The sequence below is a fragment of the Marmota marmota genome, unplaced genomic scaffold (genome assembly GCF_001458135.2).
Source record: "Marmota marmota marmota unplaced genomic scaffold, marMar, whole genome shotgun sequence".
Classification (NCBI taxonomy): domain Eukaryota; kingdom Metazoa; phylum Chordata; class Mammalia; order Rodentia; family Sciuridae; genus Marmota; species Marmota marmota.
Genome location: NW_025999932.1, coordinates 38,553,279 through 38,578,568, shown reverse-complemented (window position 1 = coordinate 38,578,568; position 25,290 = coordinate 38,553,279). Strand labels below are relative to the sequence as shown.

At 34.9% G+C, this 25,290-nt stretch overlaps 1 protein-coding gene across 1 annotated transcript; it reads left to right on the top strand.

The window, feature by feature from the left end:
* Itm2b (integral membrane protein 2B) lies at window positions 1–21,983 on the top strand. The gene is made up of 6 exons (XM_015484289.2): window positions 1–288; window positions 15,779–15,907; window positions 17,679–17,885; window positions 19,195–19,305; window positions 19,924–20,074; window positions 21,244–21,983. Exons 1-6 carry the CDS (start codon window positions 172–174, stop codon window positions 21,327–21,329), a joined length of 801 nt encoding a protein of 266 aa, XP_015339775.1. The 5' UTR covers window positions 1–171; the 3' UTR covers window positions 21,330–21,983.
* The last annotated feature ends 3,307 nt before the right edge of the window (window positions 21,984–25,290 follow it).

The following is a 25,290-nucleotide window of genomic DNA, read 5'->3' as shown; positions in this document are numbered from 1 at the left end:
TTCGAGAGCGGAGCTAGTCGCCGCCTCAGCCGTTGCAAACCCCCCGGAGCTTCAACAGCCGCCGCTGAGTCGCGCTCGGAGCCCGGCCGAGGAGGCTGCAGCTGCAGCCGGGATCCCGCAGCCCGCGCCTCCAGCTCATCGCCGCCCGCCTAGGGCGCTCCAGGCCGCACCATGGTGAAGGTGACGTTCAACTCGGCTCTGGCCCAGAAGGAGGCCAAGAAGGACGATCCCAAGAACGGCGAGGAGGCGCTCATCATTCCCCCCGACGCCGTCGCGGTGGACTGCAAGGTCCGAGCCCGGGAAGGTCGGGGAGCGGGGGCTGGGCCCCGCGGGGCAGCTGCGCAGGGTGGGGGACCCCGGGAAAGCCCGCGCTCCCCCCGCGGTGCGGCCGCGGTTCCTTCTTTGTACCGAGGTGCGTGTGCAGCGAGCGGCGCCCCTCGCGGGGTCGCGGAGCTGCGCGCGTCCCCCGTCCTCGTGCGGTCCTGGGATGTGCGCGGGGCCGGGAGCTGGCTGGTTCCACCTGGGACCGGCTGCGACAGGCAAAACAAGCTCCGCCGAGTTTGGCACTTCCCCTTCCCAGTATAAATAATGAGCCTAAAATGGCTGACATCATTCCAAGCCTAAACCTCTGTTGTTTCCTACTTTCGTTTCCAGGCTGAACAGCACTTGGACTAAGTCCAGCAACTGCAAGAGTCTTAATTTTTAAAAAAGCGTTTTCTTCTTTACCTTCCTTTTCCACGGCTCTTCGGTGTTGGCAGGTGAACTTCACCGTGGGGTCTGGAGCAGGGGGTGAGGCGATAGTCCGCTAGGAGTAGGTTCTGGCTGTTGGTTTGATAATTAAAACTATATTCCAGGTAAAGGTCAGTAATGACTATGTGGATGTAAGTGTAAAACCAGCAGTTGACATTTCAATATTTTATCAGTGTCTTTGTGAGCGCCTCTTGTGCAAAGTGAAACCAAAAAAATTTGTCTCCAGCTCCTTAAAATTTTCCTTCGTTTTATAAAGTTCCCCCTTCGGCCCTAAGTAAAAATCACAAGTGGAGCCGTTATTAACTTTTAGTGGTTTAAATATGAATATGATTTTCTCAGAAGTTTTGCCTCTTCCTACTAGATCTTCTTTTAGGTTGCAAAATTCAGTACGGTTGAAATTAACTGTAGAAGTTATGTTGCTTAGTTTATTTTTCCTTAGCGCTCTTCAAGACTTAGCAGGGTAATTTTAGTTTTGGCTTAAATCATTTGTGTGCCAACTATGAGTAATAAGAATTTTGATATGGTCTAATGAAAATTACTACTGAAAAATGGGCCACTAATATACTATAAAATTTTTGAGAATATAATGATAATCTGTATGTGCCTGTACTTATTTTCTGGCAATGTTGTAGTTAGAAATAACTGGGGTTGGTTTTTAAATGACTTGTCTTGCCTTGAAATAGGACAGTGAACTGATTCCCTAAAAGGATTAAAGGTTTTGGTTTTGGTATTAGTATTGTTTTCCTGAATCCATTGCAAACAGTCTTGGTCTTAAAAGAAAATGTTTGGAATGCACAGAGAAAAATTGCAGTAGCAAATTATCTTAGCTCTTTGTTAATCTAACATACATGGTACCTGAAATAGATTAATATTCAAGTACCCAGTCAGAACAACCTCAAATATATATTTGTAATGCTGTTACATATGTATGTAATTTTTAAATCCTATAAACAAATATAACTCCTCCCATTAAAAAAAAAAAAAAGAGGAGAAAGCATTGGATGATGTCATTTCATATAGCTTTTCTCTGTTCCGCTGTAGTGAAGAAGATTTGAAACTCTGGACAAACATCAGAATTAAATTTGCTGAGTAGCTTTAAGTCTGACTTCTGACAATTTTTGTTCTTTGTGAATTAGTGGCCCTATTTTCAGTTCTTAGACTTTCTCACAAATTCATCCTAATTTAAATTTTGTGGTTATTGCAGCTATTAAAAGTAACCATTTACAGCTCTGTACTTTGTTTTTCATTTCTTATTTTCTCAGATCCCTATATTCAAAGAAAAATACTGGAACTAGTAGAGACTTTTCCTTTATAACCAACATGTTAGTCACAGATTCATTGGTAGATAGAAAAATAATGAATTCTTTTCCCACCTATAAGCTGAAAGACTTTTTTCTTCACTGGGTAACAAAATATTTCTCTACATTAAAAGTAGGATTCTTATAATCAGTCTCTTAATAGATTAAGGGAGACCTTACTTAATGACAGAATTGAGAGAGAACTTCTGATCTCTTCATCTTAAAGCTGGGACAGTGATTACATAATGTTCTCTTGTTCCTTTCGGGTGACTGTGTGGCAACCACCTTGTCTGACTGCCTGGACTGGGAACGGAATTAGCCCTAATGTGTTTTGCCTGGGGCATTTCCTTTGCCTGCTTGGTTGAGAGGATCTAGTGAGGCTAGTTAACACTAGTACACCCGGGTAAGAATTTTTAATACCTTTTACCCAAGTAAGAATTTTTAATACCTTTTAACCCTCCTAGACCACAGTATCTATTTACTAGTGTTTTTCAAAACGTGCTCTTGAGGACCAGTTGCCCTGGTATCATCTGGAGTTCTGGTTTTAAACTGCAGATTCTACTACCTTATGCCACAAGAATTCTGATCACTCTAGTCAGCTGTCTTATATAACATGCATTCCAATACTTTTACACTGCTCCTGTCTTTTGCTGTTTTCCTCTCTACAGGGGGAGAACTACCCTCCAGAAGCAGTTCCATTGCTCTATTATGGTTTCAGCCTTGTCTTTTCAGTAGCTGTTAATCCCAGCAGCTATTTCTATTGATTATCTCAATCAAGTAGCTTGCATTTTTTTTTTCTCTTCCCCTAAATTTTCCTGTTAATTGTTTTCACCTTCCTGTACCTGGCTTGGTGGTCACAAAGCTCTTGGAGGAATAGAAACACCAAAGAATCTATAGAATTCGTTTTGAGTGACAAAAAATGATTTTGAAATGATAAACACATTTTATATTGTAGGTAACAATCCATTTATTTTATGTCTGTAGCTTTGAACCTTGGAGAATTGTTTGTATATGGTATATCAAAGAAAATACTGAATGTACTAAAGCAGAAGCCCCAGTTTTGTCATTATATAACTGCTTGATCTTGGGCTTAAATTTTAGTTTTCCTATCTGTGAGATAGGGTAGGACCAGATGGTCTGTAAGGATTCTTCCAGTTTTTAAAATTCTATGGAGATGTTAGGATTGCATAATTTTATTTTGGCAAGAATTAAATTGTTTTAATTGTGAAAAATAACAACTACTGCCTCACTCTAACTAGACTGTTCCCTTTCTTCCTTTCCATGTTTAACATGTTACATTCCTCCCTCATCTGAAGTAGCAGTGGCTGAAGAAAAAGGAGATGAATAAAGAAATTATGTAATAAAGCAAATTTTCATTTTTGGTTACCTCACTGTAGAACAGACAAGTTGTCAACAACTCTTTTGTTGCGATGCCTGCTTATGAAACCTCTTTCCCAATATCAGGCCCTGAAAAAGCCTACGTTTGCTTCATTAGTTATCCCCACAAGCAGTTTTGCTGATGCAGAGTGTTGCCTGCTAAGTCCGTAGACGTCTTTAAAAGAAAGAGAAATAAAGTGCTTGTATAGGAGAGAAAATGGGGCAGGAAGGGAGCATGAGAGAAAGCGAAAGACAACCAAGCTCTGAGTTACCCATCACAAAATGGCTGTTTGGACCCTAATTGTTTATACTTTTTGCACAATTGTTTATACCTATTTGCACAATTAGGACTGAAGGATTTCATAATACAGCTTATTGTTTATGGTAGTGATTTCTGTTTTTTATGGGTTTTGTGGGGTTGAGGGAGGATCATAAAATGCATAATAGGACTGAGATGTATTAAGAAAAGGAATTGGAAACTTAATTCTCTTTTACCAAATACATATCATTACCTAGTTATATAATTTTGTGTTTGCAAACATTGGCCAGTAAAACTTTTATAGTCATTACATTTTGGTCTCCATGGATGGTGTCGATATCTGAAGTGAGGATTCAGTGCTGGGAGATAAATGAATTGCCTCTGTGTGTCCCAAGTGCCTTGGCAAAACCTCCTGTGTTTGCATTCCTGGTACTCATCCCCAGCTGGACACTGCTGCTGTTGAGTGTGGGTGAGATTGCATATCATGCCATCGGAGGGCAAGATACCTGCCAGAAGGTCTCCCAGAATTGTAGTCTTCCCAGATAGACAAGCTGGTGTACTATCCTGGGCATAATCAGCCAGTAAGACTTCACGGAATTCAATTCTGCTGTATAAGAGGTTTATGTGAATAGAAGTTGTTTTTTGTTTTGTTGTGTGTGTGTGTTTAACCAGAAATGATGAACACATTTCTGGCACAGGCTTATTTAGAATTTAATTTAGGAAGTGCTTATTATGCATTGCTAAGGCTTGACTTTTGTCCATAGGAAAAAAAAAATATACCAATCTAATTGTGGGACATTTTCTTTATCACAGATAACTGAGTGTCTCTTCAAAAGCCACATTTTTTTTTTTCCCCCGGAAAGGAAATTCTGAGTTCCTGTTTTAACTGAAGCTTTGTGAGCTGTTTTGTATACCATCATGTAAATGGAGATCCAGGAAAAAAAAATTTATCTTTTCAATTAGGACAAATGAATTCACTCTCAAACTTTTTTGGCAAATGTGCTATTTTTATTGAGCTTAAGGACTTTCACACCAAAGGACTTCAGGCCATAACTACTGTCTATTAAAGGATTTAACTATTCTAAATGTGAACTGAGGTGGTTTTTGTGTAAATGATCTAGAAAATAAACAATGAAACTGTACTTTAAGCTTGTGTAATGTATAAATGTAGTTATTGCCAGCCCCTCTTCTTTGCAGAAAGTTAACAAAGTCTTACCAAATAGACAACTGAAAATTACTTTTACAGATATTATTCTGAGGACATCGTTTTTTAAAATCTCCATTTAATTGTGATTATCCCCTTTAATCAGTAGTTGAGATATGTTTTTAACAGCTTTAAGGAAATTAATATAATCTCATTCAACAATTGAATGAACAAGATTAAGTAATTACCGATTTTTAAATCTGATTGATTGGTTATGCAGTATTTCTATAATTGTACATTTTGAGAACATGGACTCTTTATCCTAAACAGAAAAATTTGAATCTTGAGTTATAGAAATGAGAAAATTACCCTTTCTTTGTATGATAGATATTCTGATTTTTTTTTTACTTAATGCTTTTATCTTTTAATCCTGATAAGTTTTCAGCAGTAATTTTTTGACTTAGAGCTAATATAAATATGACAAGAGAAATTAACATTGAAATAAAATTTGCTGTTTATAAATACCACTTAAAAGTAACATATCTGGAAGTTTATTTGGAAAATTGACTCTAAGCATTGTGTTAGATACTTAATCCTTCCAAAATTTCAAATATTTACACAAGCCTTTTTGGCATAGTTGAATTCCATACTTTAAGGAGCAAGGAGTTTGGGTGGGTTTTTACACATTTAAATATTTAACCTTTAATGCCAAAATTATACATCAAGTTTTTTTTCAGAATAAGTTTAAAAATTAAGCTTAAATCTAAATTTTTCTCAACTTATCTATAATTAAAATGTTATATTACTGTTTAAAACTGTGCTATGCATGGTGGCACATGCTTGTAATCCCAGGGGCTCAGGAGGCTGAGGCAGGAGGACTGCAAGACCAAAGCCAGCTTCAGTGAATTAGTAAGACCCTCAGTAATTTAGCAAGACCCTGTTTCAAAATAAAAAGAAGGGCTGGGAACGTGGTTCAGTGATTAAGCACCCAGAGCTCAATTCCCAGTCTAAAAAAAAAAACCCAAATGGTAAAAAATGGTAAATTGTGTTGTTAATTAAACCTCTTGAATCATTGCAACATATAAAAGAAGACCTCATCTTTATGCTGGGAAAAACAATTTTGAGAGACAGTCTGTTTAGGTCTGCATTATCATTTTTAGTCTTTCATCTTACATTTTATAGCTTTCTCCTTCAATTCATTTTTTCATTGCTATTATTTTACTACTAGGACATAAAATTTCCCAAACTTAAGTTTTGACTAGGGCATTGCTAAACATGTTAAGCAGAGATGGTACACTCAGTGCTCCTATGCCCAAATAGATGAATTAACAAAATGATTTTTTCCATATAAACAAGTTAGAATTTTCTTGGTTTTCTTTTTTATACTCAGTCTTCCAGTTTTTATGGTGCTGAAGATTAAACCCAGGGCTTCCCACACACTAAGACTGCATTCTGTCCCTGAAGTCCACCCTTAACCCAATATTCCTCCAGCTTTTTCTTTCATTTGTTTGTTTTTCAATCCTCCAGTTTGTTTGCAGTACTGAAGTAGAATTTAGGTACTCCTCAGCCCTTTTAATTTTTTATGTTGGGCTGGGGCTGTATAGCTCAGTGATAGAGTGCTTGTCTAGCATGTGCAAGGGTCTGTGTACAATTTCCAGTGCTACCAATAATAATAATGATAATAATTTTTTTTAAAGGAGAGTGGGGAGGGGAATGTGGAGAGAGAGGATCCAGCTAACTAGCCCATACTGGCCTTGAATTTGCAGTCTGTGCCTCTGTGCCCAGTCTAATCCTCCAGTTTTTAAAAGTGAGCTAGAAATCAGGAATTTTACTTGAATTTGTGCAGTAAGTTAGCCAGAAACACTGGGCCGTTATTTTACAGTCTCCTTTTAAAGTAAAAAGCAGGCTGGAAAGTTATGACCCATGTGTTCAAATGTGGTATAATGCTTGTTTTCCCATAGCCTGTGAAGTAGGAATGATTTGTACATTTTTAAATAGTTGATGGGGAAAATCAAATGAATGATATTTCTCCCTTTTGTTCAGTGCCCTCACTGAATGAGGTGTGCTGTTGAGGAAGCAGTACTGTCAAGGATTCATTCCTGCAACATAAAAACCCTTAGGATTTAAAACTGTTTTTCTTCCCTATATAATAGGTGTTTATATAATTTTTAAAATTCAATTTTGGGTTTTACCAAAGTTAACACTTAGTTTTAAAATGCAAATAGTCCTGTCCTACCTCAGAGGAACATACTTTTAAAAAATCATAATATCGTTATACATAGTAAAATGCACAGATCTTGAGTGTCTAGCTAGATAATTTTAAATTACACCTGAACTAAACAAAGATAAAACACTGTTGTCAACTCAGATGTATCTGATACTCTTAGAGTTTGTCATCCTCTCTCCTTAGAAACAATCACTGTTCTAATTTCTAAGCCCTTAAGTTAATTAGAGGAATCATGTTTACTCCTTAGCTTCTTCTTGTATTCTGCTTCCAGGGTGGCCACTAAACCATATTCTGCTTTTGAGAAAATTAGAAAAAAGTATCCTCTCTGGGGTTTTGGTGAATAGAGTTGGGTGGATTTGACAAGCCCCTCTGATCCCCTTAGCTAGCATCTGTGTGAAAGAAACAACCTGCCCAGACCATACATGGTGATCTGAGCTACGTATTTCTCTAAATCAGGGTTCTCAAAACTTTATGGTCTCAGAACTCCTTATATTAAAAATTGTTCAGAGCTTTTGCCTTATGCAGATTATATATCTTGATATTTTCTGTATTACAACTTAACATATTTAAAATAATAATAAGCCTTAGTATGTTAACATAACATTTTTTGATTTTTTTTTTTTTTAAGTTACAGATGGACACAATACCTTTATTTTGTTTATTTTATGTGGTGCTAAGGATTGAACCCAGTGTCTCACACATGCAAGGCAAGCACTCTCCTGCTGAGCCACAACCCCAGCCTCCATAAATAACATTTTTATGAATAATAAAATTTTCTAAGCAACCAAAATGATTTAAAGACTAAGCATTGTTTTACATTTTTAGAGTGTTCTTTAATGAATAGCTCAATAGCAGTCTATTGTGATATCACATGTTTAGCTTCTGGAAAGCACTGCATACCAGTAAGAATGAAAGTGAAGCAGTGTCAGTATTTTATTATGGAAATAGTTTGACCTTATGGACACCCCCACCCTCACCCCAAAGGTCCTTGACCATAGTTAAATAGCTACTTTAAATACTGGCTTATACTGCTCTTTCATAGTTTTTGTTTTGTTTTGTGGTTTTAGATATTACCCATAGATATATCTAAATGGAAGGTGACTAGTTAGCCCTTTCTTTGTATTTACATACTACACATGTAACCAATTTTTCTGGGTATGGTTATAGCAATTTCTGGTTAATTATATCTGGTTGGGTGTATATTGTCCAAATGGGACATTGTTTTACTTTATTTATTGCCTAAGTTAATTTGTCTAAGCTATCTAGTCAGATGCTGACCTAATAGCTCCATGTTTTCCATAAGTCGCCTGTGGAGGCAGATGATAGACCTTATTAGCTCCAGATATTTGTAATGTTACACAAATCATTTTTACTTAACTCCCCTGAGCTATGTTAGGTTTATCTGTAAAAAACGATGTATTGGGATAACTGACTTTTCATGGTCCTTCATAGGGGATTTTTTTTTTCTTTCTGATAAATGTATTGATCACATATTCAGGAGCAATTACTCCATGGTCAGATAGCATATGAAGAATTAAAAAATTCCTAAGCATCCCAGCCTTCCAGAAGCACATGGTGTAGCTAGGAAAGACCTACCAGTTATGTAAGCAGTATGTACCAAATTACTCACAACCTACTTAAATGTCTTTGTCTGCTTTCACAAGAAAATCATGTCCCCGAGTCCAAGAGTCTGAAAAATAAAAGCAAGCAAATAATTTCACCGAGTATTTACAGTCCACACATTGAGTGCCAGGCATTAGAGCCCAAGGGTCAAAGCATTTCACACCAGCTCACTATAGAGAAACAGTTATCCATGATATCAAGAACTATAGTTTTTTTTTTTTTTCCTAGTTAGTCATTTTGTGTAACTTTTAAAATTTCAAACTTGGGTGAAAGATAATCTATAACTGTCCAAATTTAAATTATTATTTTATATAGGCTCGGGATATAGTTCAGTGGTAGAGCTCATGAGGCCCTGGATTCAATTTCCAATATTATAATAAGTAAATACTCCTCCCTATCCCCTCTCTTTCTTGGCATTCTGTTCTGCATTTCAAATAGAATTACCCATATTTGAATATGAACGAGTAATATTTATCTTGGTGAATGACATTAAAGTCCAACATTTATACAAAAAGTGAGTCCAAAACAGTTTTGCTTTTCTTTTACAATCCTGACAATTTTATAATGAATTATACAGGAGTAGAGCATTCCTATCATGCTTTAAATTTTTTGAAAGGTAGTTGACACGGGAACAATATGATCCCAGTGTGATTCAGCCAGTGGTAGGGGGAAAAAAAATCTGTCATAACTAATTTAGCTTTCCCTGGGAAAGGTTATCATTCACAGTAAAGAACATTTGCCTATAATACCGCTGTGTACAAACATCTGGTTGTGCTAGTCTAGGCTTTCTTTTTCCTATTCTAATACCTTTTAACTCCCAAATATGAATTTGAAAGTCTGCTAAAATTTCACTTCATAAACTACTCTTGCTAGTACAATTCTATCCATAGATTGAATAAATACCACATAGAAGTAATGGTCATCTTTTCAACTATAGAAAAAAGCATAGATTTTAAGGTATTCATATAGTATTGTTTTTCTTTGTACCACATACTCTGCTGGTCACTAACGGTACACATGTGATTAAGTTATGATCCAGCCCTAAATGCTTTTATAGCCTGCCTGATTTTTTTTTTTTTTAAGTTCTGACCCATTTTTCTTTACCTAGGCCTGTGCTAATTTTCTCTGGTGCTGATAATTTGATTCAGATTCCATAGATTTCTCACAAGAGTTAGACTGTTATACAATAGCTTTTTGGTTTTATTTTCTTCCTCTATTTCTGCTATACTTTGTAGGATTTGTTAATAAAAAAAATATGTTAGTAAAATACTTGTAGACATTGTAATTGGAGAGTGTTCTCTCCCCTTTATTTAAACTTCCCCCATTCCAAATGCAGAATAAGGGAATAATATTATTGATCATAACATGTTGGTGTAATTACCAACTTTGACTCAATATTAATTAACTTGGCTGAACAAAAGCCAGTACTGAAAAGGTCAGAGACCTTTGTGAAATATTAAGCCAGTTTTCTGTTTCTAACCATATAATGCCAATCACTTGGAAAACTGCTTCCTGTTTATGTGTATATTTTCCATATGGACTTCATAATGCCAGTTAAGACAATAGCAGTCCTATTTGAGAAGGCAAATTAGGAAGCAAAATGCAGATACTGAGTTAAGTGGATAAGAACACAGTGCAAAGACATATTTGGTATCTATAGATTGTTAACATCTCAGCTAGAGAGTTTATTTTAGATATAGCAGATATATTTGGTAATTAAGGCTATTAATAATGGACAGATCACTAGATCATGTCTTTTTGATATTTCTGTGTTAAAGAAAGTAATCTAAGTAGAAGTTAGGTCAGTAGAACATCTACCAGCCTCTAAAACCTAGAATGCAAAATCTTTTATATGGAAAAGTAGTTTAAATTGTTTTATTAAATAATAAGTTTACAGGAGGAGCCTTATTTAGTCATAGCTGAAAATGAAGATCAGGGTACAAAATCAAGCAACACTGTAGAAAAGAACATTGTATTGTATGTTTGATCTTCAAGCCGCAAGAAAAATGTTGAGAGGAGTTGAGAACACTAGAACATTTTTTAAAAATGTGAATAAGCAAATTTTAAAAATATTGGCAGCTGGTTTTGTTTGGGGAAACATGTGGTCCAAACAACACATCATGGGTAGGTGACCTATGTATACCTGAATTTACATGTATTACATGTCTTACATGTTTTGAAAATATATTGTGTTTCTTAGCAGAAAAAAAAATTACTTCTGAAGATTAAATAGCCCATGATACTCTGAGTAAATTATGTCGGTACTTTTCCATGTTTCTGTTTTATTTTTATAGTTAAAGTGTTTCTATGCCATTGTGTATGTGTTTCTGTCTCTTAATTTTTAAACCTAAGATATATTTTCCTCTTTAGTATAGCATTGCTGTTTTAATAATAGAAGATAGTACATCTGAGCTTTGAAAATGTCTCTTACAAGCTTCATTTATCATATTAAAAAGGTGCCAGTAGAAGTGCCTGAGGATGTGAAGTGATTTGTTAGTTTGAGAACAGAATAAAAAATTATTGGAAAAAACATTTTATAAATTTATAACTCAAGCACATTTACTGGAGCGTCTTAGAGAACTGATTTAGATGACCTGATTCTTAACTAATAGAAGTAACAGAACATAATTTATATCTTTCATTTTAAAATATAGTGGCTAAGTAATTCTACTTTATCATCCAGTAAGATTTATTTGAGCCAGAAATTAGTATGGTGTTACAGTGAAATACTTTGAAAGCCATGACTTTGTATATCTGCCGTTTCTGTATCTGCTATTGTTTATAGGCCAGCATGTACTTCAGTGTCTTCATTTATAAACTGGGCTAAAATCTTGAGGTTTCAGGGAGATTAATGAGATGATAATTGTACAGCACCTGTGGGAGTTCCGTTACCTTGTAAACACAATTTAAGGTGTACCAGTTTTATTACAGTACAGGGGGAGGAAATGCCTGGGTGACTTCTATTAAATGAGGCCAGGTAAAGTTATATACCCCAGTGAAGAAGCTCCTGCTGCTTAGTGATTTTTTTTCATTGTCCTTAATTATGAAATATTCCAAGTATATGAAAATATAGAGAATATATAGAGAACCTATAGTGTATTTTATTTTTAAGGTCTTAAATATCATACTTAGTATTCTTAAATATATACTTATATATTGTACAACTTGCCTGTTTTTTTTTAAGTTCATTATTATGTTTAAGTCAACAGGGCTAGTTGATTCTTTTTAACAGTATTATATAAGTCTGTAACACTTTATTCTCTTTTTTAGTTGTGTTTTAGTTGTAGTTCGACACAATACCTTTATTTTATTTTTATGTGGTGCTGAGGATCAAACCAGGTGCCCTGCAAGTACTAGGGAAACTCTCTACTGCTGAGCCACAACCCCAGCCCCAACACTTTATTCTCTTGATGGACACCTTCCCTTTGTTCAATTCCTTCCCCAGCACTTGGTATTGTTAGACTTTCTTTATTTCCTGAACTCAGTTGATGTCTTCCCCACCTTCCACATTGAAATTAATTGTCATGCAGTACAACTTACCCATTTTATTTGTACAGTTTGAGTTTATGGTAGCAATGTAAAGTCATGAGTCCACTGTAAAAGTCAAGATAGGACATGTTTCCATTACCCTAAAATGATTCTCATGCTTCTGTATAGTCAGTTTTTCCAGCCTCTCACTATGACAACCACTAAGTTGCATTTTGTCACCATGGTTTTGTCTTTTCTAGAATTTCATAATGAAATTAAACGAAACTCTTTTGTGTTGGACTTCTTTTACTTAGCATGTTTTTGAGATTCAGTCATGCTGGGGTGTGTTATTTTTATTCCTTTTTATTGCTCTATTTCATACTGTGAATATATCACTATCATTTACCATTGACAGATATTTGATTTTTTTTTGTTTGAGGCTATTTTTAATATACCATTATGAATATTCACGTAGACATCTTTAAGTGGATTTTGGATATTTGATTTTTAGCAATCTTGCTGATTTGTAATTAGTTTTGAATAATTTGACTTTCTCAGATATTATGCAAAGATTATTTACAAATAATGACAATTTTTTTTCTCTTTCTAATCCTATACCTATTCTTGTTCCTGTTCCTTGTTTACTGACTAGGACCTCTTATAAAATGTTGAAAGGAAACAATTTTAATGGGAATTTCTCTATTCCTTACTTGAAAAGGCATTATATAAATCTGAAGTTTTACCGGTAATTATGAGGTTTGCAGAAGGATAGTCATGGAGCTTTTCTTCAAGTAAAGCTTACTCTTTTAAATGTTAAAATCTAATCACTTAAGAATACTTTAAATCAAAACTTAAATCTTGAATGTATTTTAATCCATTTTTCATGACTCACATTATGAGACATTTGTCTGTCATACATAGTGTTAATTCTTGACCATGAATTGCTCATGGTATGAGCCATGTTTTAATCACATTTGAATTTGCCACAGGATCTAGTGCCGTGTTGCACACAATAGGCCTTTAATAAATGTTGAACTGGGCTAAGTAAGTAAGGCTACTGTTTTGCTAAATTGTCAGTTTATTGTTGCATCGTGAATTATGATTCCCTCCTGCATTATCTTGTAAGTTGCTGATGTAACTTTTGCAAATCATAAAAAATTTAGTAGCCAAAACTTTTTTTTCTGTATCTAAGTTTTGTTCATGCATCAAATATTTTCATGCCTACTAAGTGTCATGCTTAGTTTTGAGTTACGAGTAATACAAAATGACTATGAATGGATATTCCTAAGAACCTTATAGTGCATCAGGAAGAGAGAAGCTCTGTATGTGAACTTTTGTAACACAAGATAGGAAATGATTACTAGGAATGTAGAGAAGGAAAAAGAAATTAGACTTTGAACCCTTGGTAGCTCTTATGAAGCTTCTGACTATGGTGCATGGACTTTGGGTTCATAATTTGATTATTCAAAGACTGTTTATTCTCTCATTCTTAAGCCATAAATTTCACATTTTTGAGGTACTTAATAAATGACCTGTGAATAATTGAAGTATTTTGTAAGTATAATTTTTCAAGAAATTGCTATTTTTTTCTTTTATTGTAATAATTCTGAAAAGTGATTTTTTAATAACATGAGAATTCAGGTTCATACCGTGGCCTGTAATGGCCCTTTGTAATCTTCCCCAGTTACTTCTAATTGTCATGTCTTGACCCTTTCCTATCATATTGGGTACTATAGCTAAAAATAGCACATAGTCCTTGGAAATGTACATTCTTGCTCCATGATTTTATTCGTCCTTTTGTCTTACATATAATTTCTTTTAACTCAATCTTCTGCTTTGGTAATGAATATTTATCCTTTAACATTCCACTCAAGTTATTTTCTCCCCAAGAAATCTTCTTTCCAAACTCATCCCTTATGTGTTCTCTGTGCCCGTATCATATTTACATTCTTTACAATTGTAAATGTATCTGTTTTTCAGACTGATCCAATTGGTCTTTTCCTTGGCAGAGGCTATCTTCCCAGTGCCTACCACAGCTCTTGGCACTCGGTAGATATTTACAGTTTTTTTCTGAAAATTGTTGTTTGATGAACAGTTAAAATGATATATCAAAAAGCTTGAAAACTTGACTGTTAAGGCTGCATATTCTTTTATAGGTATCTGCCTGGGGTCTTTGTCTATTTATGTGCTATTAAAAGAGAAAGCCTGCTAGATAGGGTGGGTGTGTTCATACATTTGACTGTCTCAGCAGCTGATACCAAATGTTGGAAATGACTTATTTCCATCTGTCATGCCCATCCCCCACCCTGTCTCTGCCCTGAAATTATGTTAGGAACAATTTCTTATCTCCCTAGATATTTGTATCAGACTAGGGCTCAAGCAAAACAGACTTTATCGTTCAAGAGTCATAATACCCAGTAACTCCCCCGTATTCTTTTAACTTTATTTTCACGTATGTCTTCCAGGCTTATCTGCAAGTGTACTGCTTCCCAGTGGTGTACTCAGTGCCTTAAGTGTGCACACTTGGCATGTGAACAAGTATCACAGCAAAATGTAATACTCATAGTGCTTGATCTATCTGATTCTTAGATTAAATAGTATTTGTTAAGTGTTAAAGTCTATCTTTAAAAATAGAACCTCAGTCAATCTAGGAGCATACTGTTACATTGCTCTTGGTTGCTGTAACATTTGGGATTGAATTTTTCCCAATAAAATCAAGATAAAATTCCTTATCTTGGAATTAAAAACATAATCATACTCTCTTTCTTAAGGGATTGCTTCAACCACATATATTTTCTTGGTCTGATAATCTCACAATATTTTTGTTCATCATTAATACAGTTTTTCTGTCTAAATTTATACATACTATTCTATGGCTTAGGTTAAATCCACTTTCTCCCTTAACATACTCCATATTGGGTTTTAGTTTTTAATTATTGAATTAGTTTTTTAATTAATACCGGTCTTTTTTTTTTCTGCTGCTTTGATTTTGAATAAAATGAGGAACTTTAGCAAACTGTTATTTAATTTAGAACAATGGAATTATAGGGTTATTTCTGAGTAACTTTGTGCTCTTTGAGATTCTAATTTTTAAAGAATTTTAGCATCGTATTATCTGTTCTGTCCTTTCTCATTTTCCTGTTACTTGTTCTTATGAATGAATCAGGAATGGTTTTATGCCTGGCATGAACTACTTATAGCAGGGTAACACATAATTTTGAGACTGATCTGATAGTTTCCCTAGATCTGTGTAATACATGAAGCTTAGTATCATAATACTGCAAGACAAAGTTGTAACCTTTTGTGAATTTTTAGATGTTAGATAATAGCATCAAAAATGCATGGAAAATAGAAATTATAGAGTGTATCATTGCTTTAGACATGATTAGCAGATGTGGTATTGAAAATTAGAATCGGTTTAATTCTCCTTAGGGACCAGTGGCCTCCAGATGAGCAGGCATTGAGGTTATTATTACTACCAGTTATTATTCCTGGGTTGATTTTGATCAGGGTCCCAACTCTTTTGGTCTTTATGTCTTCATTCATTAAAACAATAATCCTTAAGGTTTTTCTAATTCTGAGCCTTTTGTGATTTCTGCTCAGAGATATTAACTGTCCATTTTATATCTTAGGATCCAGATGATGTGGTACCAGTTGGCCAGAGAAGAGCCTGGTGTTGGTGCATGTGCTTTGGACTAGCATTTATGCTAGCAGGTGTCATTCTTGGAGGAGCTTATCTGTACAAATATTTTGCACTTCAAGTAAGTGGGGAAAAAAAATTTTTTTTTATTTGGCCTTCCCATCATGTGTATCAGAAAGATTTCCTAACTAGTCCTAAGCTTTTACTTGCAGTCTGTGGCTTTTAGCCAGAATGGTGGTCCTGTTTTAAAGCTGTATTTTAAAAAAATCTCCTAATCATATGTTTGCCAAAAGGCAGAATAGCAGTATTTTGAGATGTCGCTGACTAAAGGGTTTAGACTGTTGGGTAATTTTTCAGAATCGACTCAACTTCATTTTCCTACTATAATTAGTGGCTAAAAGGTATAGTATCATGAATTGCCATTTGAATAAATACATTAGCCACAATTAGACAATTAGACAGTATTTGTGGCTAATGGGTAAACCAATTTGATTTACCCCTACAATAGCCATTTGCTTTTGAGCCCAGACCAAAGTCATTGATTTCTTTAAGAGTAGGATAACTGCAGCAGTGATAATATAGTAACTAGGGTAAAATTTGCTTATGTTAGAATTTTTAATAGTAATCCCAGTGAATTGAGACATAGGTTTTTTTCTTTCAATTAATTATGACTTCTTTTGTGTATATTCCTCTAGGCAATCATGCGGTAGGGCTTTTTCTCCCCTTTAGGAATTTTGCTGTAGGAAATTAAGTTTTTATGACTATTTCAAATATTTCAATGTTTCAGAATTTTGAGAAACAGTTGAAAACTAATTCACTTTAAAAATTGAAGTAACTAATTTTGAAATATAGAATGAATAAATCTTATACTTTTTTCTGTATTATTCAAGATGACAGCATGTTGATGGACATTACTGAAATACCAGTCATTTTTTTAATGTCTTTTTAGTTGATGGGCATTTATTTATTTATTTATTTATATGCAGCGCTAAGAATTGAACTCAGTGCCTCACACATGCTAGACAGGCACTCTACCACTGAGCTACAAACCCAGCCCACTAGTCATTTTTAAAAATATAATTTTTTTATAAAAATACATGTGATACAGAAAAAAATCATTTGGCATTTCTACTGTTCAGAGATAACATTTGGCGCCAAAACGTTTTGTTAATAGGCCTCCAATATTTATTGTATATATGTGTACTGTAAACACCCCCCACATGTACACACACATGAAGTCTATATTTTGGTTTATTTATCATCGAAATATAAAAGAGTTTGCAAGAAAAAGGCTATAGAGGTTGGAACTTGGCTTTGTAGCATTTTCAGAAATGCTTACATTTAAATATAGTACAATTACAAAGATTTACTATGTTTTTCACTTAATTATGATATAAAGGAAAAATCAGATTTACGTGTACTTATGTGTAAAATTCAAGAAAATTATCAGTATTGGCTAATAAAGGAAAAAATCATGTAATAAGTAAATTACATCAAAAGAAAGTTCTTTCAGACAAAAACATGACTTGTTTCTGCATATATTCTTTTGTGAAAAACAGTGCCTGCAGGTAGAAGTAGGCCTGTGTGTTTCTTCACACTTACTTGTCACTAGATGAATAATTTCTCTTACACTCTGTTTTTATCTACCACAAAAAGTAAAGGGAAAATCAGCTGCTTTTCTCCTTCTGAAGCCATTTTTTTTTTAATATTACTTCAGAACCTGATCTTAAAGAATGTGTTAACTCTGTAATTAAACTGTCTGACCTGTCATCTAAAAGTAAGAGTTTGCAAGCAAAATGCTATTTAGATAGAGGTGGCAGCTTAAGTAATGCTTACATTTAAAAACCTGTCTCTCCCTGAATTGCTGAAATGAGTGTTTAAACTCTCTATAGCCAGATGACGTGTACTACTGTGGAATAAAGTACATCAAAGATGATGTCATCTTAAATGAGCCTTCTGCAGATGCCCCAGCTGCTCGCTACCAGACAATTGAAGAAAATATTAAAATCTTTGAAGAAGATGCGGTTGAATTCATCAGCGTGCCTGTCCCAGAATTTGCAGATAGTGATCCTGCTAACATTGTTCATGACTTTAACAAGGTGAGCCAAGTGTCCAGAATTTTAAAAAGAATGTAGGTTTTTCATTTGTGCTTTTTGTAGTTTAATTTCAGTGTTTGTTAAATTTTCTGTTTAATTTTTACTTTTAAAAATGGAATTGGATTTCTTTGCTTTCTCTGAAGCAGACCCCTAGGGACCTGGTCTTCTCACATCTTGCACCCATTCTTCCCTTGCCTTACCTACTGTGAAAGCCCTCTTCATGGCTGTTCTTCCTTTGCTGGCAAATTACTTTTATTTTTTTCTTACTCCCATATTTTCTTAGAAGGATGTAATTTGTGTTCCCACTTCTGTTTAGAATTTTTCAGAAATTAATTATTTATTGATCTTTGTCTAAGTTCTCATTCTGCATTTCCCCCCTACTTTTCAACATTTTTATGCAATGGAAAAGAGTTGATGTGATACCCAAATCTTCCAATCTGGCTCCAACATTTTGCCATATTTACTTCATCTTTATTTTCCTCCCATTTGACTATTTACCCCTGAATACTTAATCTGTTATCTCTTAAGTAAAGGGATATTCTTCTACATAACTACAATGTCATTATCATGTCTAAGAAAACTAACATGATTATTTAGTTATATTAGTTTATATTTCAGTTTCCCCAGTACTTGTGTCTTAGGAACTTGCTTCCTCAAACCAGGATTCAGAGATTCAGAACTTCATTGATTGCCTGTGGTTTTGCCATTTTGTACATTGACATGTATTCCTGCAGTTAATTTTGCAGACATTTCATATAAACCATTTTGAGAAATTACTTCAAGTTAAAACACTTAGCCAAAGCAAATAGTAAATAATAGTAGCTAACACCGAGTTCTTAGAAATCTCAGTGTTGTAGGGTTCACTTTAACTCTATCCTCAAAGCTATATTGTGAACTGGGCTTTCTCATCTGAACCACAGAAGACAAAATCATTTTAAGAGGTCGTTTTCCCAGTGCTCTAAGGATGGTACTAGTATTTCACATACATAAGAGAGAGGGGAAGGGGTATTTGGGCTTATAAATGAAGGGCATCAAATCTCCCAATCCAATGATAGGTATTTGTAATTAATTTTAATAGGTATTATTATTACTTATTATAGAAACAAGCCCCTGGTAAGAATTTTATTTACTAGTAGTAATTTTTTCTCCCCCATTCTTATTTTCCTATCTCACCAAATTCTTGATTTATTGAAATACAGGTGATTGATACATTCTAAAGTCAACCCATTTTATTGGTACCAATTAATCTCAAAAATCTAGTTGCTGCCTGTCTTACAGATATTCATCTAACTAAAATGCATCTTCTTCCCAGAAACTCACTGCGTATTTAGATCTTAACCTGGATAAATGCTATGTGATCCCTCTGAACACTTCCATTGTTATGCCGCCCAGAAACCTGTTGGAGTTACTTATTAACATCAAGGTATAAAAATGTTTAGTATTTTCATTAATAATATTGTCACGGTGTCTTGGAATTCTCTGCTGAGAAATTAGCACTATAGGAACCCATCTTACCAAAATATAACCAAGAGTTTTACAAAGAACTACTCAGACTCATACCTTTTGTCTTCTTTAGTTTTTGAATGTTTTATATTTTGAAATTAAAATACAGTTTCTGAAGTTTTCTTAAAGGACTAGAGAGTAAGTATTAGCCAACTACTTAATTCTGATGCCATAGACAATATGTAAGCAACTAGGCATGACTGTATTCCAACAAAACTCTTTGTTTATAGCTGGGCATAGTGGCCTGCACCTATGGTCCCAGGTATTTCGGAGGGTGAGGCAGGAGGATCACTTGAGCTCAAGATTTTGAGGCTAGCCTGGGCAACATAGCAGGACCTGTCTCAAAAAAAAGAAAATCCATAAGAAAAAAAAAAGAAAAAAAAAAAATATATATATATATATATAAAATGTATATGGTGGATGGTTAGTAGTTTGTCAATTCTTGTATAATACTAAAATCTCTAAGAATTATGTCCTTTTTTCTAGTTTGTTCAATGTACATTTTGAGGTTTTCTTATATGTTATTTTCTAAACGTAGGCTGGAACCTATCTGCCACAGTCATACCTGATTCATGAGCACATGGTTATTACTGATCGCATTGAAAACATTGATCACTTGGGTTTCTTTATTTATCGACTGTGTCATGACAAGGAAACTTACAAACTGCAACGCAGAGAAACTATTAAAGGTAATACTTTTTAACTTTAAAAGTGTTGGCAGAAAATTTCATTATGCCACTTCATTGTGTTAAATGATTTAGACGAAGCTTGATCATCGTTTTCAGTATGCTTGCAGTGAGTGAGGAAATAAAACGATATTGTGTCACTATGTAATATTTCCAGATTTATACAATCATCTTAATTCTAAATATATCCTTTGCAGATAGAGAAAACAAGTCAGTTTGAAATGGCATTGTCTTGAAAAACAGGTGTCTCACTTTCCATATAGCTGTCTAGTCTGACTTTCTATCCCCTCCGTGTCTCATCCATTCTGTTATCCAGAAGGTCTCTTCAGACCAGATCTTCACTTGTATTTTCAGTGATCTGGATCATAAGCAAGCTGTTTATCTTTTAGATCACATTGAGGATAATCATAGTTTAGTTAGAAAAGAATTAGGGTGAGGAATTAAGAACTTTGATCCAACTAATGTCACTTTGCCAAATCACTTAACCTTTGTTTTCTCACTTGAGAAATAAGGATAACAGTATGTTCCTATTTTCTTTCTATTGTAAAACTAATACAAGAGTACCTGTGACAGAACTATAGAAATCAAGAAGTGCCATTCAGATGCACTGTGGTATAGATTTCTTTGTGTCACCCAGCTTTCCTGGCTTTTATTAACAATAATAATACTGTTCTCTTTACCTGGAGCTGATGAGTCATCTGAAAACTACCACTTGATTTCTTACATTTAAAAATTATCTTGGTTCATAATTTTTTTTATTTGTTCTTTGTAGATAGGTTCATAATTTTTTAAAGTCAAAACTGATTCATACAAATGGATACATAACAAAATATATACCGAAATTTTTCCTTTTTATTGTACATTTCTCAGTTTCCACAAATATACACATGGTCATGCAAATACTACCACAGTCAAGATGTAAAACATTTCCAAAACCTTCAGGTTGAAAAATTTGCAAACAATCTGGAAGTCTTATTATTGTTGCTATGATCTATGAAGATGCTTAATTAATTCAGAAAAGGGAGAGAAATTTTCTGCAATGTAAGCAAAGCTATAGAAGTTTATGGAATATAATGAAATGTTTTCATGTATCTCAAATATTACTCTGAAGATTAATGTGAGTATTTTTTATTAAAGAACCAAAAATTTTAAAACTTTTTTCTCCCAAACAGGTATTCAGAAACGTGAAGCCAGTGATTGTGTCACAATTCGGCATTTTGAAAACAAATTTGCCGTGGAAACTTTAATTTGTTCTTGAACAGTCAAGAAAAACATGAAGAAAAATTTAATACCACAGCATAACCCCATCCTTTGTATTTTGTGCAGTGATTATTTTTTAAAATCTTCTTTCATGTAAGTAGCAAACAGGGCTTCACTATCTTTTCATCTCATTAATTCAATTAAAACCATTACCTTTAAAAACATCTTTTCTTCTTTCTAAGTGTGGTGTCTTTTATATTCGAATTAGTAATTGTATGAAGTCATGGATAATACTGCACTTCACCACCAATCTTAGTGTTAGGATGAATTAAAATTTCTTAATCATTTATCTGGATTTTTATGTTTTAATTATGCATTTTCAAGAGGAGGGGTTATCTAAAGAATAATCATATATGTGCATACATTAAAATGGACCACAGTGACTTATTTGTAGTTGTTAGTTCCCTGCTGCCTAGTTTGTTAGAGCATTTGAGCACACATTTTAATTTTCCTTTAATTAAAATGTACAGTATTTTCAGTGTTGCATTCAACTATTTAGAGTATGATTTCCACCTTGATGTTTTAATATCCTAGGCATATGATGTAATAATATTTTAGAAAATGTTTGGAATTTAAGAAATAACTTGTGTTACTAATTTGTATAACCCATATCTGTGCAATGGAATATAAATATCACAAAGTTGTTTGACTAGACTGCGTGTTGTTTTTCCCGTATAATAAAACCAAAGAATAATTTGGTTCTTCATATCTTAAGATAATCCACATAAAGAAAGAAACTATTTTTTTAAAATTCAGTTCTCTATATACAGTGAGTAAAATACTAGATTTTTAAAAAATAAAAATAAGTCATTAATAACTAAACCAGATTCTTTTTGGATACTATTAAAGTAACATTTAAGACTCAACCTTGAATGATGCTGTTCAAAATAAAATACCTTTTATGTTTAATTGCAGGACTAGTAGTAAAGTCTAAAGTTTCCAAGAAGCATAAAATGCTGTGCTTTTTTGAGTATATCCTCTTCACCAATGGTGCATTTTGGGATGGGGGTGCGGGGTAGTAGGGATTGAACTCAGGGGCACTTGGCCACTGAGCCACATCCCCAGCCCTTCTTATACTTTATTTAGAGACAGAGTCTCACTGAGTTGCTTAGTGCCTTGCTTTTTCTAAGGCTGGCTTTGAACTTGTGATCCTGCTACAGCCTCCCAAGCCGCTGGGATTATAGGTGTATGCCACTGCGCCCAGCAAAAGTGGTGCATTTTGAGTTAAAGTAGTGATGTTCATTTGGTGTTAATAAGAGGTCTTGCTGTGTTTCTCAGGGTGTCTCAAGTGATCCTCTACCTTATCCTCCCAAGTAACTGGGAGGACAGATGTGCATCAAGGAGTCCAGCAAGCTATTATAGTGAATTTATTTGTCAAAGGTTGCTTCCTGTCTGAAATAATTCAGAATCTACTACCATTTAAAATACCTGAGAGTGCCAGGTGCGGTGGCACATGCCTGTAATCCCAGCGGCTTGAGAGGCTAAAGCAGGAAGATCACAAGTTCGAAGCCAGACTCAGCAATTTAGTAAGGCCCTAAGCACGTCAGTAAGACCCTGTCCCTAAATAAAATACAAAAAAGGGACTGGGAATGTGTCTCAGTGGTTGAGTTCCCCTAGATTCAATCCCCAGTACCAAAAAAAAAAAACAAACCAACCAACCTGAGAGTGATTTCAGCTAGGTGGATACCTAGGGATTGAGAATTCGTTTTAAAAGAGTTATGTTCATTTTTTTTAAAATTGGTGCCTTAAATTATACATAATGATCGCATTCTGATAAAAGGAGAACTACTAAAATTTTATGACTTCATGATAAAAATGTAGGAGCATATTATTCATTCATCAAATACTTGCTGAGCATCCTATATATACCCAACACTGTATGTTAAAAGATACAGCTTTGTGGAGGCTTACAGTATACTAAAAGGGACTTATGTATAACCAGCCAATTATAATGTTACCGCTGTTTATCGGCATGGTGACGAGTTCTTGCTTACCCGAATGCTGAAGTATAACATCAGAGAAACACACCAAGGCAAGTTTAGAGTGGAAAGGAGAAGCTTTATTAAAGGACAGCAGAAAGGACTTCTCCCCAGAGGAAGAAGGGGACCCAAAAGGCAGAATCCGGAATCCCTGGAAGAGGCAGGTCTTCCCTTTTTTATAGCTAAGGTCTTCTTTCAGCTTTCCCACACTCATGTCTTTTGTTTCCCTTTATCTTTCAGTGATGGAATGCAGATGGGAAGGCCCAAAAGGTGGGAGATAGGTGCACTGAAGGTGTAACCTGGGCAGGAAGGGCCTGGGGCAGCTTTGATTATCATTTCCCTGTTTGCTGAGAGCTGTTTCATTAACAGTTCCTTAGAATGGGTCCCAAGCCTTGGGGACATTAACATTTCAATTTCCCCAAGTGCTGTTCTGCTTTCCCGGACTCCATTCTCTATAATGGCCTCTATTTTAGTTCTCTTACTCTATTAGACCCAATTTACCTAACTACACTAACTACCTATCTGTAAATCTGCCTTCAATAATGCACTATGATCAGTGCTGTAAGGGAAAAGCAGACCCAGGAGGGTTAGTGAGAACTTTAGAATGCAAAGTGCATGGGACTGGGTTATGGAGGACCTTCTCTATTTTATTATTATTTTTTTTTCCTTTTTTAAGAATGTGATGCTAGAGATTGAACCCAGGGCCTCACACATGCTGGGGAAGTACTGCACCACTGAGCTACACCTCCAGTTCCTTTATATGCCATCTTGAGGACTTTATTTAGTAGTCTATGGACCATTAAAGGTTTGTATTTTGGAAGAAAAAATGTTCTGTTTTCCCATTGATCATAATGAGGTATTAGGGTAGCAAAATGTGGTAACCACCCCAACTTCTCACTGCCTTCAAGTGTTTGCCCTTTTCATCAAAGTCAAGTGTGACAGGCAGGCTCCAAGCTCCCAGAGACCCATAATTGTACTTAACTATAACACAATTGTTTCATTAGAATTTTTAAAGATTTTTGTATAATTGTCTTAGTAAAACACAGGATACTTCATAACATTTATAATTGATTTGGCCAGATTGATCTAACATGGTGCTCATAACGACTTTACTTCCATTACTAGTAATTTCCCTAACTTAGAGTCAGTTGAATAGAGAGTGCGCCGCTCACCCAAGCTTGGTCATTCTGATGTCTTCTAGGAGTTTTGGTGCTCCAGCTGAGTTGCTAGGCTGTTCCCTTGGAAATCGTGTTCCTGGTGTAGTTTGGAAAAACCAAAGTGCAATGGAAATTAAAAGATTACAAAGAAAACCAGACATACAGAGGGGACTGTCCAGTTTCCTAGTGGGTTCCAAACAGACTCAACTATCCTTCCTTGTCCTTGAATTCTTACTACATTTGGGCTGCTGTAACAAAATATAGACCTGAATGGCTTATAAACAGTAGAAATTTATAAGTACTAGCTGAATAAAGAGCACAGAAATCAGAAAATAAGATTATATAAATCTTGGCAAGTTTTTAGGACTTTGATGATGATCAATTATCTGACACAGGAATGAGAATCTCTGATCCAGAATTAGCAAATAAATAATGAGTGTGAAAGTGTACACATGATATAGCTCAGTACTTTATAGGTGATTAATGCTTTTTGTGACCCTTATCACCACTGTTAGCAAGTAAACACTGATCTTGTTTTTTTAATGCATAATTTTTCTTTGCTTTTTCTTGAATCCTTTAAAAATATTTTCTACACTCATATTCATAAGTGGGATGCAAAAAAAAAGTACACAGTGTTCTAAATAGTGTTTATCTCAAATATCAGAAGTAGGAGTACAGAGATTAAAGAAATTCAAAGGCAGTTAAATGAAAATCAAATGGATTGTTGAAATGAAAAAAATCCAAATTCCACATTTGAATGTGGTTCTGAGTTAATGCTGAATAAATCTGTAAGATTTATTAGACACCCCCTCTTCTACCTAAC

Excerpts from the sequence above, each read along its gene's own strand:
- Itm2b (XM_015484289.2), top strand. The coding sequence starts at position 172 with ATGGTGAAGGTGACGTTCAACTCGGCTCTGGCCCAGAAGGAGGCCAAG. Across the intron at positions 289-15,778 it reads CCGTCGCGGTGGACTGCAAG|GATCCAGATGATGTGGTACC; the intron begins GTCCGAGCCCGG and ends TTTATATCTTAG. Across the intron at positions 19,306-19,923 it reads AGTTACTTATTAACATCAAG|GCTGGAACCTATCTGCCACA; the intron begins GTATAAAAATGT and ends TTCTAAACGTAG.